The sequence below is a fragment of the Haematobia irritans genome, chromosome 2, assembly GCF_050003625.1.
Source record: "Haematobia irritans isolate KBUSLIRL chromosome 2, ASM5000362v1, whole genome shotgun sequence".
Classification (NCBI taxonomy): domain Eukaryota; kingdom Metazoa; phylum Arthropoda; class Insecta; order Diptera; family Muscidae; genus Haematobia; species Haematobia irritans.
The window spans coordinates 23,459,755-23,479,030 of NC_134398.1; the positions used below are offsets into that span (position 1 = coordinate 23,459,755).

Here is a 19,276-nt window from a genome sequence, read left to right on the forward strand (position 1 = left end):
ACTTAATTAGATAAAATGAATACCAGCTGACGACAAAATGTCATAGCTGTAATCTTTAATTTAATGAAATAAGAGCATTACCAATTAATGTAATTTTGTTTTCATAAATTAGTAACTTGTATGCAAATTTATGTAATAATAAGCAAAAACAAATGAATTAAATAAAAGATACTACTACTACTACTACTACTACTACTACTACTACTATAGAAATAAAATTTTGAGAAAATTCTCCACCAAATCCCAAAGTCCCCAACTCAAAAACTTCGTCCCCATTCATGAAAAAATATATAAAATACCAATTTGGGGGAAAATCCCCAATACTGGCAACACTGGCCTTGAGTGCCATGGAGAGTTCACTTTTGTGAGTGTACAAAAAATAACAATTCTTTACTCCGAAAGAAATTTGAAATTTTAATTTTATTTAAAATTGTATTAAATTATATAAATTAAATTTTAAATTTAATTTAAAAAAAAAATTAATTTTATAAAAAAAAAATAAATTAGAATAATTTAAATTAATTTAAATAAAATTAAAAAAAAATGAAATTTAAATGTAAATGTAAATTTTAATTCCAATTTTAATATTTATTTTAAGATTTTTTAGATGACTCTATCGAGATATGATTATTAATTTTTATGGTCGATCTGGGATGGTATTGGTATCGGTAACACATTCCATTCAACAAGATGACGCTGTTTGCATCACAATCAACGAAAGGTTTCCGGACCTTAGTATGTCTCGAAGAATTTTTTACTATTAGGTAGAGACATATTCGTATTTAACATCTCGTGACTTATTTCTTTTTTCTTTGACATTGGACAGCTTTATATGCGTTTTTTTCTGTGTATTAATATCCCTTGACAATGTAAACTATTTTGAAAATTTTTATATGTTTCTCTTCTACTTACTTGTGATGCTCCAGATTATCATATGTGTCATTCCAGTATAATTCATAATGAACTATATTTTCACTGGAATGCGAAGGTTTCGACCATTGCAATGTAACATCGCTTTCGCCGATATCAGTGGCCCGGAAATTGCTAGGTTGTGAGGGTACACCTGTAATGAAACAGTAGAAGAAAGAGATGGAGAGAGTGAAGTATAAATAAAATGCAATATGCATAAATAAATATTATATAATAGTTTTACAATATGAAATGTGGTAAAAATCTCGTCATGGTTTTGATGCTGATGCTGATATTGACGTGGCAGTGTGGCTGGTTGAGATGTTCACATTGAGATAAATCAAATATTGGTCATGTCAATAATATTTCCACCAGTTATATTCCATTATTATTGATTTATTCATACCGGAAAACAAGGACCACCTTGATAAAAACAAAAATGAATGAATATTCCCAACAAAACATATATAGTATGTCCTCCACCCATCAGTCCATCCACAAACTTTATTCAAAAATGACAAGAAAGACAAAATAAAAAAATGTTTATATATATATATAAAAATGACCAATATTAAAATATAATAAATGATGACAGTATTTATGTAGGCACCATAACCATCATTTACTGACACCAGTAACGGAAATTAAATAAACAATTCAATATATTTTTGCGATAACCTACTTTTTGTAATGGGAGAAATATTGAAAAAAAGGCGAAAACACACACACCCACATGCATACCAATACAATTTTCAATGCCTTTACATTTATGACCAATATTGCTAATTTCAATATGGCAAATTCAATAAATTCGCATGGTTCAATTTCATTTATTTTAATTGAAGTATGGTTATATCCTCCACCATAGGATGGCGCTATTCCATATGAGGTATTATGCACCCAGAAAATATAACCATATAATATATATATAAAAAGTTAGCAAAGTGTCCTATTGCTTTTCACTGTAAGGCTATGAAAGAAATGTATAGACTTTTTTTATTGAAAAAAATTGACTCTTTTATAGGATGTAATAATATATATAGAATAAAAATTTTTCTTGGAATTTTGTAGCTAATTGCACCAGGTTGAGTTTGGTATAGTATAGCCGAGTCCGAATGGCGTTTCTCATTAGAACAAGTATATACGACCGTAAGTTCGGCCAGGCCGAATCTTATGTACCATCCACCATGGATTGCGTAGAAACTTCTACGAAAGACTGTCATTCATAATCGAATTAATTGGGTTGTGGTATCTTAAAACTTCTTAACATCGTTTTCTAAATTGTGAGTTAGTCCATACGTGGTATATATTAGACAAAAAAGTTATATATAGGTAAGTCTACAAATAATTACGAATCGATATGGACATTTGCACGGTACGTAGAGAGCCAGAATTAAAATATGGGGTCGTTTATATGTGGGCTATATACAATTATGAACTTGATATAGACCAATTTTTGTATGTTTGGGGATCTATTTATCTGAGGGCTATATATAACTATAGACCGATATGGACCTAGTTAGGCATGGTTGTTAACGGCCATATACTAGCACAATGTACAAAATTTCAACTGACTTGGGTGAAATTTGCTCCTCCAAGTGGCTCCAAAACCAAATCTCGGGATCGGTTTATATGGGGGCTATATATGATTATGGACTGATATGGACCACTTTTGGCATGGTTGTTAAATATCATATACTACCACCACGTACCAAATTTTAAAGAGATCGGATGAATTTTGCTTCTCCAAAAGGCACCAGAGGTCAAGTCTGGGGATCGGTTTATATGGGGGCTATATATAATTATGGACTGATATGAACCAATTCCTGCATGGTTGTTGGATACCATATACTAACATCACGTACCAAATTTCAACCGAATCGGATGAATTTTGCTCTTCCAAGGGGCTCCGGAGGTCAAATCTGGGGATCGGTTTATATGGGGCCTATATATAATTATTGACCGATTTCGACCAATTTTTGCATGGGTGTTTGAGACCATATATTAACACGACGTACCGAATTTCAACTGAATCAGATGAATTTTGGTCTTCCAAGTGCTCCGGAGGACAAATCTGGCATGGTTGTTAAATATCATGTACTAAATTCACGTACCAAATTTCAACCGAATAGGATGAATCTTGCTCTTCCAAGGGGCTCCGGAGGTGAAATCTGTGGATCGGTTTATATGGGGGCTATATATAATTATGGACCGATTTCGACCAATTTTTGCATGAGTGTGAGAGGCCATATATTAACACCACATACCAAATTTCAACCGAATCGGTTGAATTTTGCTCTTGTACTAGGCTCCGGAGGTCAAATCTGGGGATCGGTTTATATGGGGGCCATATATAATTATGGACCAATGTGGACCAATTTTTGAATGGTTGTTAGAGACCATATACTAACACCATGTACCAAATTTCAGCCGGATCGGATGAAATTTGCTTCTCTTAGAGGCTCCGCAAGCCAAATCTGGGGATCGGTGTATATGGGGGCTATATATAATTATGGACCGATGTGGACCAATTTTTGCACGGTTGTTAGAGACCATATACCAACACCATGTACCAAACATCAGCCGGATCGGATGAAATTTGTTTCTCTTAGAGGCTCCGAAAGCCAAATCGGGGAAAAGGTTTATATGGGGGCTATATATAATTATGGACCGATGTGGACCAATTTTTGCATGGTTGTTAGAGACCATATACTAACACCATGTACCAAATTTCCGGGACGTGGTGAAATTCGGAGTCGATCTAAGCATGCCCGTCCGTCCGTCTGTTCAAATCACGCTAACTTCCGAACGAAACAAGCTATCGACTTAAAATGGGCCATATCGGACCCCTAGATTTGGCTTGCGGAGCCTCTTGGAGGAGCAAAAAATCATTCGATCCAGTTGAAATTTGGTACGTGGTGTTAGCATATGGTCTCTAACAACCATGCAAAAATTGGTCCATATCGTTCCATAATTATATATAGCCCCCATATAAACCGACCCCTAGATTTGGCTTGCGGAGCCTCTTGGAGGAGCAAAAAATCATCCGATCCGGATTGAAATTTGGTACGTGGTATTAGTATACGGTCTCTAACAACCATGCAAAAATTGGTTCATATCGGTCCATAATTATATATAGTCCCCAAATAAACCGATCCCCAGATTTGGCTTGCGAAGCCTCTTGGAGGAGCAAAAAATCATCCGATCCGGATTGAAATTTGGTACGTGGTGTTAGTATATGGTGTCTAACAACCATGCAAAAAATTGGCCCATAATTATATATAGCCCCCATATAAATCTATCCCCAGATTTTACGTCCGAAGCCAATTGGAGGAACAATATTCATCCGATCCTGTTGAAATTTGGGACATTGTGATAGAATATGGCCGCTAACAGCTATGCAAAAATTGGTCCATATCGATCTATACTTATTTATAGCCGATCGCCAATCACATAAAACTTGGTTTATATCGCCAAAAATAATCTACCAAAATTTTATTACTGTAGAAAATGTTGTCAGAATTTTATTTCTATAGAAATTTTGTCAAAATTTTATTTCTATAGAAAATTTTGTCAAAATTTTATTTCTATAGAAAATTTTGTCAACATTTTACTTCTATAGAAAATTTTGTCAAAATTTTATTTCTATGAAAATTTTGTCAAAATTTAATTTCTATAGAAAATTTCGTCAAAATTTTATTTCTATAGATAATCTTGTCAAAATGTTATTTCTATAGAAAATTGTGTCAAAATTTTATTTCTATAGAAAATTTTGTCAAAATTTTATTTCTATAGAAAATTTCATCAACATTTTATTTCTATAGAAAAATTTGTCAAAATTTTATTTCTATAGAAAATTTTGTCAAAATTTTATTTCTATAGAAAATTTTGTCAAAATTTTATTTCTATAGAATATTTTGTCAAAATTTTATTTCTATAGAAAATTCCGTCAAAATTTTATTTCTATAGAATATTTTGTCAAACTGAATTATATACGTATTTAATAGGTTTTTTTTGTTTAATTTATACCCCGTATGGACTAACTTACAATTTAGAGGACGGTGTTAAGAAGTTTCGGCAAGTGCTACCGCAACCCAAGTAATTCGATTGTGGATGACAGTTTTTAGTAGAAGTTTCTAAGCAATCCATGGTGGACGGTATATAAGATTCGGCCTGGCCGAACTTACGGCCGTATTCCCTTAAACATACCATGTAGAAGCAAATACTCAATTTTATAAAATCTTTTTTACCCTTTGCCCGGACGAAGAATTTAAGTTTGTAGCGAATACTCTATCCGCATAGAAAGAAATATCTACTGCGTAGGAAAGTTTATGTAAATCGGAGAACTTCAATCACTTCATATTGTATCTCAAAGTATTTCAAGAAAATCTGAGACAAATATATGTTATATACTCGAAAGGCAAGACTTTTCGAACCTCACTTTATTTATATATTAACCTATAGATGTTTGTTATCCCATGCCATATAAATGTTTGTTGCTACTTGTTGACCAAATTAAAAAAAAAATTATTCAAATTTAAATTTCTGGATTCCTTGACTTCGTCTGTTGCTGTAGCTATTGTCACCACCATATTGTTGTTCATTACATTTTAAACTTTAAATTAGATTTCTTTTCGAATCCCTCTTCAATATAACATTCTATTATTATGCGTTTTTTGTTTTTTTTTTTTTTGTTCCATAACCCATATCAAAATAAAATCAAATTCAGTTTGTGTTTTCTTTTTGTTCTTCAGTTTTGTTCCTATTCATAAAATATTCTTTTGTCCAATACTTTGAAGGAATCCTAACTTGAACTTATTTCCGTGGTTTTCGTTTCGTTGTTCAATAAGAATTTGTACAAATTTTTTTCAATTTCCTTAAAAATTTTTTAGCATTGTGATGTTAAAATATTTTACAAACAAATAAATTGATTTTTATTATTCATTTTTCAATATTTTCATGTTATTTCAAAATTAAATTGTATTGAAGTAGAGAATAAGTATTATTGTTTACAACAAGAACTTATATATTGTTCTTATATATTTGAACAAAAATATATATTAGGAATCCTTACAAGTGAAAATTACTTTTAGTTGTTAAAAAAAAAATCTCAAGTCTTTAGAAGAAGAAATGAAAATCACAATGAGTATATGGGAAATTGTGTTTAGAGGCAGCTTGTTATTTCAGACTCACTAAGGGTATGGTCACACTAGGCAAATATTTGACCAAATGTAGAGTTATACTTTTTTCAGGACTATTCTCGAAATATCTAAATACGATTTTTGGAAAATACTCCTATCGTGATTTTATATCCCCAATATGAACTAAAAATGTTTATTGGTTTGACTGTGGCGACGAATTCTATTCTGATTTCTGTCAAATATTTGCCCAGTGTGACCGTTTCGTTAGACTATTCAGTCCATTGTGATATTTCAAATGGTGAATTTTTTTCTCATATCATATAAGTATTTCCCGATTCTATGGTTAACAATTTTTTTTTCTGATCCAATCACGAGCCAATTAATTTATTAATTGAAATGTCTTCAATCACGGAAATGATAGTATCAATTAAAAATGAATTGAAAGTCAATTAAAAAATTAATTGATCCAATTAAAAAATTAATTGATACTATTAATTTTTGTGATTGATCCTATTATTAAATTTTTAATTGAATATTTTTTAAAACGCAATTAAGACTTTAATTGGAAAAAAATTTCATGAAATTTTTTTTCTGTGAATAGACTGAATTATACCACTATAAAAAAAACCCGTATTTTGTCAAAAAGTCAACTCATTTTATTGAGATAATTTGCATGGTATACTGCTAATCTCTTCAGATTATGTTATTTTATTAAGACTTGATAGGAATAGTTGATAAAATAGATTTTTTTAAATTTTTGACTTATACCACTTTCAAAATCAAGGGCTCATATATATTATTTCATAGGAGTTTTTGTATTCATCAAACATTTATTGAAGCGTAAATGTCTATGCATGAAAAATCACACCAATTATTTGATTATTCCATCGTTTAGCAACTACATTAACTTTAAGACACATGCCATAGAAACCAACAACGAGAGGAAAAGGAATCTTGTGGAATTTGTGATATTTTATGATATCAAATGTTTCACATTTAAGTTCACATTTAAGTTTTGAACCTAAGATAACATGGTAATAAAATTATCCAGCTATGGTCACTGACATGTATGACCATTCATTTGAAGGATATACAATTAACAAGCAAAATAAATAATGAACTATACAATAAATCAATTATAATTTGTCAAATTTCAAGTCAAGACTAATAGCAATTGATAGGAATGTGACGATTTAGATTAAAAATTTTATCAAACTTTATCTAAGTGAGCCTGAATCTTAATCGGGCTGCCACTTTAACCTAGATTAAAAACTAATGAAACGATAGAAAATTGTATTAGATTATGAATTGGTTAGAGTTTGATTTTTTTAATATAACCCATAGTTTATATATATTGAAAGAAGAACCAAACCATCAATAAGGTGGAAAATTTAGTTGAATTGAAACATCTGAGCGAGTAAGGTATTTTCTAAAATATCGGCTCTCCTAACTATCGTCCTACTCTCCTTGAGTAGTTATCAAGACTTTTTTTTGTCTGAATCGAATCCTGTCATCGTTGATCAGTTTTTTTTGCATTTTCATACAACATGCGATCGAACAGATTGCCCTGTGGCAATCTGTGAAAATAGTCAGCTTTTGTAGCCTCGTGTTATTTCAGAACCTTTTAACAAATTAGCACCATAAGGTCCAGAAATCTAGACCGATTTAGAAAATTTTTTTAGATTTTCTAAAAAATCGTAGTTTGCAAAATTTTATTTCTATAAAAAAATTTTCCAAAATTTTATTTCTGCAGAAAATTTAGTCAAACTTTTATTTCTATAGTAAATTTTTTCAAAATTTTGTTTCTATAGAAAATTTTGTCAAAATTTTATTTCTATAGTAAATTTTGCCAAAAATTTATTTCTATAGAAAATTTTGTCAAAATTTTATTTCTATAGAAAATTTGGTCAAAATTTTATTTCTATAGAAAATTTTGTCAACATTTAATTTTTATAGAAAATTGTATCACAATTTTATTTCTATAGAAAATATTGTCAAAATTTTATTTCTGTAAAAAATATTATCAAAATTTTATTTCTATAAAAAATTTTGTCTAAATTTTATTTCTATCGAAAATTTTGTCTAAATTTTATTTCTATCGAAAATTTTGTCAACACTTTATTGTTATAGAAAATTTTATCAAAATTTTATTTCTGTAGAAACTTTTGTCAAAATTTTATTTCTATAGAAAATTTTGTCAAAATTTTATATCTCTATAGTAAATTTTGTCAAAATTTTATTTCTATAGAAATTTTAGTCAAAATTTTATTTCTGTAGAAACTTTTGTCAAAATTTTATTTCTATAGAAAACTTTGTCAACATTTTATTTCTATAGTAAATTTTGTCAAAATTATATTTCTATAGAAAATTTTATCAAAATTTTATTTCTGCAGAAAATTTTGTTAAATTTTATGTCTGTAGAATATTTTGTAAAAATTTTATGTCTGTAGAAAATTTTGCAAAAATTTTATTTCTGCGAAAATTTTGTAAAAATTTTATTTCTATAGCCAATTTTTTCAAAATTTTATTTCTATCGAAAATTTTGTCAAAATTTTATTTCTGTAGTAAATTTTGTCAAAATTTTGTGTTATTTCCATAGAAAATTTTGTCAAAATTTTATTTCTATGAACAATTTTGTAAAGATATTATTTCTATAGAAAATGTTGCCAAAATTTTATTTCTATGGAAAATTTTCTCAAAAATTTTATTTCTATAGAAAATTTTGTCAAAATTTTATTTCTGTAGTAAATTTTGTCAAAATTTTATTTCTGTAGTAAATTTTGTCAAAATTTTATTTCTATAGAAATTTTTTTCAAAATTTTATTTCTATAGAAAATTTTGTCAAAATGTTATTTCTATAAAACTAAAATATCCTCATTTTGGAATATGTCTAATTCTTCAATGTCTGCTATTTATAATTTTTAGAGTTGAGTTGATATCTGAGAAACGTTCACATTTAAGGCAGAATAACTCTATATAGAGTAATTGTGATGAAAATGTACCAAATTGATCGGGTGCGGCCACGGTACTTTTGTCAGTCGAAATGCATCAAAAAAAGCACAAAAGTGTCAACTTTATCTACCCTGCTATGGCCACCTCAGATATAATGGCATCCGCCATTACACCCACCGTCTCTCCTATTAAGCTTTAATGGTTCGTCATGTTTCGTGTTTCCGTTCAACATTTTCAACTTCATCGCATTCATGGCGTCCAGTTATGTCAAGACACCATGTCCAATGGACCCGTTGTAAGATTTCTATTTTGTACTTCCTTTTCTATGATGTCCACCAGACTATCGACGCGTATGCCAAAATTGGACTTTATTACGCTCTCATACACGGACGAAAAAGACTGTTTTTCATATGTTGACGTGTAAAAATTATATGTTTGGAACTCAAATTTTTTAACACGTTATTTTTAAGTGCAAGCATATAATATTTATAAACTAGCATAACATATTTGGGACATATATGTTAATACGTTCGAAAATATTATGTTTGGGACATAAAATGTTTGTAAATATAATATGCTTAGATGCAAACATATATTATTTTGGAATTAGCCTATAAACAAATATGTGTTTAGAAAGAGAGACATAAAGTGTATGCTGGAAGTAACCAAGTGGCGCCTTAAAAAATATATAGACACAAAGAAAATATATAGACACAAAGAAATGTTCATTAAATTTTTTTACTACCAGTGTATGCCCTAACGTGAAACATAATATGTTTGAACTTTTGTTTAGACCAATCCTGAAAATATATATGTTTGAAGCAAATTGTGTTTGGGGTAAATGTTACAGAAGCGATTGTTTGTTGTTGAAGGTGTATGTCCAATGCGTCATTTTTGAATTCAGGCCCCATTTAGAGCCCACCGCTCTTCTGCACAGAGCCCAACATTTGTAGGATTTCCTATTTTAATTTTATTTTTCAAAAGTAAAAACCCTAGGAAATAATATCATATATTTTAAAATCAGCCTTCAAAGCCATCATATTTGGTTCATTCTTGGCTATGCGTCGTCTTGAGATAATCGACACTTTGGAATTTTTTTAATGCCAAAAATTTATATTGTATTAAATTAAAAAAAAAAAACAACAACAGCAACAGCAACATAAACGCTATCATTACTAAAAAGATACAAGTGTGGATTTACTAGCCCCTTACACAAATTGAAATGCGTTTCTTTTCTAAACCACAAATGTCTAAATATATAATTCGAAAAGTGTCACAACCTGCTTCCAATTTTTCTAAATTACGGATACAATATGTGAACTATCAACTTTCCTTTTACCAATCCCCTTTTCTCGTCTGCTATATTTCAAATTTCATATAATCATCGAACTTGACACTTTTCGGGGGAATTCTAAGCACAGACAAAGTTATAGTTGAGGTAATTCTATTTTGTTGTCGCTATTCACTTTATATTAAACAAATTCACCAGGAAATGAGGTTTGGGGGGGGGGGGAACCGAAGATTTATGGTTTAGAAATTAAACTATTATGGGAAAATTTATTATTTGTTTGTTAGCAATTGAAATATATCTGGCCTAGGTAAATGTATTAGCAGTAAGTAAAACACACCAACAGATACACACATACAAATAAAAGCATTTAGGAGAAGACTCAATAGTGTCAGTGATGCCAATTTAGCTATTTTATTCCTCAGCAAAAATAGTGTCGCCAAAAAAAAAAGTGAAAATGTTCTTTTTGGATCCGGAAGTTGTACAAAATTGGTGCAAAAATGTTGAATTTAACATGGGCTTGTCATAGGACGGATGTCCACCATTTCAACCTGGGCACTGAATTTGCATCACTTCTTAAGGTGTGATCCGAATCCATTGTTTTGGATGTAAATTAAAAATTTTGTAATATTTTCACAAATATACAATTATTTTTAATACATTGTACATTGTCTGAAACGTTAGATCTCAAATATTTTCAAAAATTCAAAGCACTTGCAGAAATGTTCTTTTAATTCAAGTTTTTATAACTCGTTTTATCATATTTTTAATGGTTAATTTTAACTTTTTTGTTTCAAATAGGATAAAAACAGAATAAGAATTAAAAATAAAACAAATTATTAAATTTTTGTCGAAAAAATGCTAAATCCATTCTAGAATGGATTTAGCATTTTTGAAAATATTTGAAATCAAACGTTTCAGACAGTCATTAAAAATCTTAAAAAATTATATATTTGGCAAAATATTACACAATTTATTAATTCTCATCCAAAACACTGAATTGGGATCACACCTTAAGAAGTGATGTAAATTCAGTGCAATGGCTGTTGAAATGGTGGACATCCGCCCTATGACAAATCCATGTTAAATTCATCGCTTCTGCATCAATTTTGCACAACTTCCGGATCCATTTTCACTAATTTTTTGGCGACGCTTTTTTACTGCGGTTTTCTGCTATAAATTTTGTATGATCTAGCCATTTTATGCTTCTCAATAGCTGGCAACACTGCACGGTTGCACACAACGGTGTAAGTATGAGAGTATGTGAGAGAGAAAGAGTGTAAGTGCCATTGTATTTTGCAATGTGTGTTGTGAGCACTAAATAATATGTTTTGTTTACCTAAATAACTATAATCAGGGGTATACATTCAATAATGATTAATTACTAAATTCGAAATACAAATAAAAGCCTAAACGATAAATTTCCATATTAGCCGGTGAACAAAAACGATGGGAGGTAGTTGGAATGGTTTTTATTCTATGCGATTCGAAGAGAACATCTGTTGTAAATAAATTGATATGATTACACTCACAGGAATATGGGGAAATTTTAAAAGGATATGGCAATTGAATTCCTATGATAAAAGAGTTAATTGAATTATTGAATGATGGATTAATGAGAAAAACAAAAACTATAATTGAAATTGAATGAAGAATATGAGAGTGCTTAATAATTGAAAAACAATAATTAATTAGTCTATGGCATTGTATAAAACTACTCCCATGTACATTCATAGAATTTAAATTTAGTCCAATAATGGGTTAATGGGTTAAGGCTTCAGGCAGTAGGCAAAAAATGTTGGCATTTTAAAATTTTAAACAATAAGTATTTTCCATTTTAAAACGTATTTAGATTTTTATACAAACATTTGTATTTCTTTGTGAGCATTATCAGAATCTAGCATTTTCCATATGACACCCTATAAACTTCTACAAAAAATTCTGTTTTTGTCTATGTAAGAAAAATAACGGATTTGCATTGGGCCTATTTTCGTAAATAAATTTAGGCTTTTATAAATTTTGAACTACCTCTGGTTGCCTACAATAAGATTTTATTTTATTTATTTATTTATAGTTGATACTAAATTTATAGTAAATATAATATTAGTATAACGATATAAAAAGCATTGACAACTGAGGCCATCAGCTAAAGATTTTATTTTGGCCATTTTTATTTGGTTGAGATTTCTTTCGTTTTTTTTTTTTTGTTTTGAAGAGGGTCTATAAGACCTCTCTTTTGTGTTGAATATGTGTGGAAATTACTTTAACAAATTCAATTTAATGCCTCAATAAACTTCACACTCACATTGTGCAACACTTCAATGAATCACAGACTTATAGTCAGACTCATTTTCAAGTACCCCTTTCTTTATACCCATACTTTATTGTTTTATGAAATCTTTTCGTGTGTGTGTGAGGTTTAAAAAACAGCATGGTATTTATGGTTGCATATTTTTAGGGGCATAGGCTTTTCCCGTCAAGCTTATGGAGGCTGACCCAATAAAATGGATTGTTAATAACAGACTGTCAAATGCTTACTGCCATGAGAGAGACAATTTAGCACTGACGAACAACAAATGGATACACAGACGGACGGACAGCAAGGATCATTCACCTTAAAAGATATCTCTGAATGGATCAATAAATATCATGTTAGATTTACTATTAATATTTCCAGTAGGTACATTTTCATGCAGATCAAAGTTAATCGGAAGTCCTTTGGGGTCTGTATGAGCGATTTGACTCTCATCGGGTGTCATTTAGTTTATTTTTTGTTTCTATTGAAATTTGTCTATTATTTCTTTCATGAACAAAAAAAAAAATATTTATGGAGAACAACAAATAGATGTACAGACGGACGGACAGAAAAATAATCGAAGACAGATGATAATTTGCAGTGGATTAATAAATATCGTCTTAGATTTAGAATCAATAACTGCAGTAGGCACATCCTTGTGCAGACCATAATTAATCAGAAGTCCCTAGGATTTCTATGAACAATTTCTTTCTGATCAGTGGCGCCATTTAGTTTATTTTTTGCTTCTATTTAAATTTTATACTCGTATTATTGCTTGCATAAAAACAAGAACGTATGTTTTTCCTAGTCCATTTAATAAAACACCGTAGAGCATATAATTTAATTTATGACTAAGAAGATTTAAGTGCATACCATCTTCTTCTTATATATGGATAAAGTAATTCCAACATCGTTTTTAATGTACGTTTTCTTCTTTATCAAATTATATACTTCCTTTATAATTTGCTTCATTTTGAAAAGGACTCGTACTCGCATTACATGAGCATCGACTTCCTTTTCAACTTTTTTGAGTAACTTATTCGCATGTCTTTTCGCCTATAGAATATTGGTTGGATACATAAAACATTTCAACTTTAAATATCACGTTTTACAAACAGCATCGAAAAGATTCCAATAGCAGAATAAAAATAAAAATTTGACAAAAGTTGCTATGGAAATAAAATTTTTGACAAAATTTTTTAGGGACATAAAATGTTGACATTTTTTAGGGAAATAAAATGTTGACAAAATTTTCATAGAAATAAAATTTTGACAAAGTTTTCTATAGAAATAAAATTTTGAAGATATAAAATTTTGACAAAATTTTCTACAGAAATAAATTTTTGATACAATTTCCTATAGAAATAAATTTTTGACCAAACTTACTATAGAAATAAAATTTTCAAAAAATTGTCTATAGAAAAAACATTTTGAAAAATATCTATAGAAATAAAAATAGCACTAAAAATTTGATAAAATTTTTTATTATATTTCATGTTAGCCTGATACCGAAACAGGCAATTGACGTCCAAATGAATTACATCTAATTATACAATTATTTTTCGAGCTTTATGGACAGATAGATTAAGGAACATGGTTAATAGAGCCATTGAAAAGAAAACGCCAGATACAAATCTATACGCGCCTGGACTGTACATGTTTCGGTTCGGGCGAATAAACCTTTCCACAGCCTTTAGTATAGATCTGGCTGGGAGAGATAACTCAATTTTGGGCCCTTTATGCTAACTCCTTTATTTTTATAGAAATAAAATTTTGACAAATGTTGCTATGGAAATAAAATTTTGACAACATTTTTTAGGGACATAAAATGTTGACAAAATTTTTTAGGGAAGTAAAATTTTGACAAAATTTTCATAGAAATAAAATGTTGACAAAGTTTTCTATAGAAATAAAATTTTGAAGATATAAAATTTTGACAAAATTATCTATGGAAACAAAATTTTCTATAAAAATGAAGTTTTGACAAAATTTTCTATAGAAATAAAATGTTCTATAAAAATAAATTTTTGACAAAACTTACTATAGAAATAAAAATTTCAAAAAATTTTCTATAGAAAAAACATTTTGAAAAAAGTCTATAGAAATAAAAATAGCACTAACATTTTGATAAAATTTTTTATAGAAATAAAATTTTGACAAAATTTTCTATGGAAACAAAATTTTGACAAAATTTTCTATAGAAAAAAAGTTTTGACAAAATTTTCTATAGAAATAAAATTTTGACAAATATTTCTATGAGAATGAATTTTTGACAAAATTTACTAAAGAAATAAAATTTTCAAAAAATTTTCTATAGAAAACACATTTTCAAAAAAAAAATCTATAGAAATAAAAATATAATTAAAATTTTGATACAATTTTTTATAGAAATAAAATTTTGACAACATTTTCTATGGAAACAAAATTTTGACAAAAATTTCTATAGAAATAAAGTTTTGACAAAATTTTCTATAAAAATAAAATTTTGACAAATATTTCTATAGGAATGAATTTTTGACAAAATTTACTATAGAAATAAAATTTTCAAAAAAATTTCTATAGAAAACACATTTTCAAAAAAAAAAATCTATAGAAATAAAAATATAATTAAAATTTTGATAAAATTTTTTTTATAGAAATAAAATTTTGACAAAAGTTGCTATGGAAATAAAATTTTGACAACATTTTTTAGGGAAATAAAATTTTTACAAAATTTTCATAGGGAAAAAAATTGACAGAAATAAAATTTTGCAGATATAATATTTTGACAAAATTTTCTATAGAAACAACCTTTTGACAAAATTTTCTATAGAAATAAAGTTTTGACAAAATTTTCTATAGAAATAAAATTTTGACAAAATTTTCTATAGAAATAAATTTTTGACAAAATTTGCTATAAAAATAAAATATTCAAAAAATTTTCTAAAAAAAAAATTTTAAAAATCTATAGAAATAAAAATAGCACTAAAATGTTGATAATTTTTTTTATAGAAATAAAATTTTGACAAAAGTTGCTATGGAAATAAAATTTTGACAACATTTTTAAGGGACATAAAATGTTGACAACATTTTTAAGGGACATAAAATGTTGACAACATTTTTTAGGGAAATACAATTTTGACAAAATTTTCTATAGAAATAATATTTTGAAGATATAAAATTTTGACAAAATTTTCTATGAAAACAAAATTTTGACAAAATTTTCTATGAAAACAAAATTTTGACAAAATTTTCTATGAAAACAAAATTTTGACAAAATTTTCTATAGAAATAAAGTTTTGACAAAATGTTCTATAAAGGGTGATACGGTCAAAATTTGGTCAAGGGAAAACGCGTGTAAATCGGTGAAATCGTTTATTTAAAAAATCAAATTAAATTTCTTTTTCAAGTTCAATTAGTATAAAATTCAGGAAAAATATTCAGTTAGGCTTTCGCTTTTCCAAATCCGAATTGCCGGGCCTCACGCTTGACACCTGCCATCAGATTTTGTACAGCCACCTTGTCCACCTTCATCGACGCAGAAAGCCAGTTCCTTGAACTGCTGCTCGTCCTTAGCAGTTTTTTTGGTCTTCTTTAGGTTCCGCTTGACAATAGCCCAGTATTTCTCAATTGGGCGGAGCTCTGGCGTGTTGGGAGGGTTCTTGTCCTTGGGAACCACCTGCACGTCGTTGGCGGCGTACCACTCCATGGCGTTTTTACCGTAATGGCAAGATGCCAAATCCGGCCAAAACAGTACGGAACAACCGTGTTTCTTCAGGAAAGGCAGCAGACGTTTATTCAAACACTCTTTCACGTAAATTTCTTGGTTGACAGTCCCGGAAGCTATGAAAATGCTGCTTTTCAAGCCACAGGTACAGATGGCTTGCCAAACCAGATATTTCTTTGCGAACTTTGACAGTTTTATGTGCTTGAAAATATCTGATACCTTTCCCCTTCCTTTTGCCGTATAAAACTCCTGTCCCGGAAGCTGCTTGTCGTCGGCTTTGACGTAGGTTTCGTCGTCCATTACCACGCAGTCAAACTTCGTCAGCATCGTCGTGTACAGCCTCCGGGATCGCGCTTTGGCCGTCGTATTTTGTTTATCATCGCGATTTGGAGTCACTACCTTCTCGTAAGTCGGTTGTAGACGATACACCCAGCTTATTCGCGGCATCTCGGTGAGAGAGTGTTGGGTTTCGCTTGAAACTACCGGCAACTCTCTTTGTCGTCTCAGCGGCTTCCGGTTTTCGATTTCCCCCCGATCCAGACTTCCTGGCTGTCGCCAAACGTTCCCCAAACACTTTAATTACATTTGTAACGGTTGATTTGGCAACTTTTAGCGATTTTTCCAGCTTTGCGTGCGAGTAGCTCGGATTTTCGCAATGCGCGAGCAAAATTTTGATACGCTGCTCGTCTTGCTTGGACGGCATTTTGACAACTGAAGAGTGAATTCTAAAATCAAAATAGGAGTAACATTCTACACACACACACCTTCAAAATGAGGGGTGTTCAGGTTTTTAAATGCAAAATTGAAAGAAATACGTCAAGTTTATATTGACCAAATTTTGACCGTATCACCCTTTAGAAATAAAATTTTCATAAAATTTTCTATAGAAATACATTTTTGACAAAACTTACTATAGAAATAACATTTTCAAAAAATGTTCTATAGAAAAACATTTTGAAAGCAGTCTATAGAAATAAAAATAGCACTAAAATTTTGATAAAATTTTTTATAGAAATAAAATTTCGACAAAAGTTGTTGCTATGGAAATAAAATTTTGACATTTTTTAGGGAAATAAAATTTGGACAAAATTTTCTATAGAAATAAAAATTTGACAAAATTTTCCATAGAAATAAAATTTTGAAGATAAAAAATTTTGAAAAATTTTTCTATAGAAATTTGACAAATTTTTCTATAGGAATAAATTTTTGACAAATTTTTCTATAGGAATAAAATTTTGACAAAAATTTTTATAGAAATAAAATTTTAACAAAATTTTCTATAGAAAAATTTTGATTCTAAAATTTTTAGATCTTCTGTTTGATAGTGTGTTGGTAAAATTTTAACAAAATTTTCTATAGAAATGAAATTTTTATTCTAAAATTTTTAGATCTTCTGTTTGATAGTGTGTTGGTAAAATTTCCCCGAAATGTTGGTAGCTTATTTTTGGCTCGTGTGACAACCGTGGTTATAGTAGAACAAAAAAACTACTCTATAAAAATATTCTTGCTTGAAGCAAAATATGTTTGGGAGTATAGGTTACTGAATCGATTTATTTTTGAGGGTGAAAATATTAAAAAATAGTATTATTTGTTGGTAATAATTACAAACGGCTACCGAACACAATGAAAACTTTTAAAAATAAAACAAATGGTTTACTGTGTTTGCCAAATAACTTACTATCTCTTTGGAAAAAATCTCATAATTAACTTGAAGGCCCTATTGTACACTTTCACAAATAAAGAAGAACATCATCGCATTTTAAATTTATCAAGTACAAGGCAAACAATAAAACATTCAAATATTCAGGGTTTTTCATTTGATTTCCAATAATTACATTCAGAGCAAAATTAAAAAAAAAAAAAAACACAATATATTTCACCTGTCCAAATATATTTACATTGCATACATTTTAATTAAGGCCTTTATTATACATAGTATATATGTTAAAGCTCAAATATGCCTTTATAATATGTGATGATGTAGGATAAAATGGTGGTGTTCATGTTTTTTTGTTTTTCTTCTTCCATTTCTGGCGGCTTTTTCGTTAATTTACCAGTGAAAAGTTAACACATGGTTTCATTATTAAACGTTTGTTTGACTTGGCAATGGTCAGAGTGGGTAGACATCAAGCATTTTGTGTTTGGCTTGAGCGTTATATTTACCTCCTCGTTGAAAAGGATAAAAAGAATTTCACACCCAATGGTCAGACAGTAAGCCGAATCAGAGCCTTTGGGATAAATGCTGGCATAATATCGGATACCAGAGACAAGTGCTAGCGAGGAGCCGCATAAGGGATGACGAGACAACACAGTTTGAATCAGTTGTTAATCGACACCAATTATTTTTTGCACGATTTCTTGTGTAAACACATTTAAATTGTTCGCTTTCAAAAGAATGACGAGCAGAACAGGCAAACTTTGAACAGAAAAAAATACACAAAAATAATAAGGATCAAACTACATGAAGACAGACAAACGCATGACCTCAACATACGAGGAAGGACATTCTGCCATTCGTTGTTCTGACGAATGATAACGTCTCTTTATACGGGTGTAATGTTAACAACATGTTCAATTGACACAATCACAAATTAAAATAATGTATATGTTTCGCAACAATTAACGGTTCGTTCTTTCTTATGTCAAGAGGCGATTTCCCAATTCGATTGTTGTTTATGTCACACTGTGAGCTTCATCATACTGAATGGGGAGGGGGGACATTATGTGTCAGTGGTATTGAAATTCAATACATGATAAGATGTTCAATTCAATTGTTTTGGGAAATGCTTAAGTCGCATTTTGACACTTTCATTAATGTATATTGATGGTTTTGGCAACACTGTGTGACAGAAGAATTTATTTTTGAAGCAATCTACTTTTTAGTAATTTTTTTCAGATAATTTCGAAATGCATCAACAGATCTAAAATGATATTAGTTAGAATGTACTATTTTAATTTAAAGAAAAATTATAAATACATAAAGT

At 29.5% G+C, this 19,276-nt stretch overlaps 1 protein-coding gene across 1 annotated transcript in view; it reads right to left on the reverse strand.

Moving 5' to 3' along the window:
* The window catches only part of Lar (tyrosine-protein phosphatase Lar), a gene marked incomplete in the record, with an annotated part of 1,210,349 nt that overhangs the window by 73,857 nt on the left and 1,117,216 nt on the right, over nucleotides 1–19,276 (reverse strand). Inside the window, 1 exon segment of the mRNA XM_075293564.1 lies at nucleotides 913–1,063. Within this exon segment, the coding sequence (XP_075149679.1) occupies nucleotides 913–1,063 (151 nt within the window).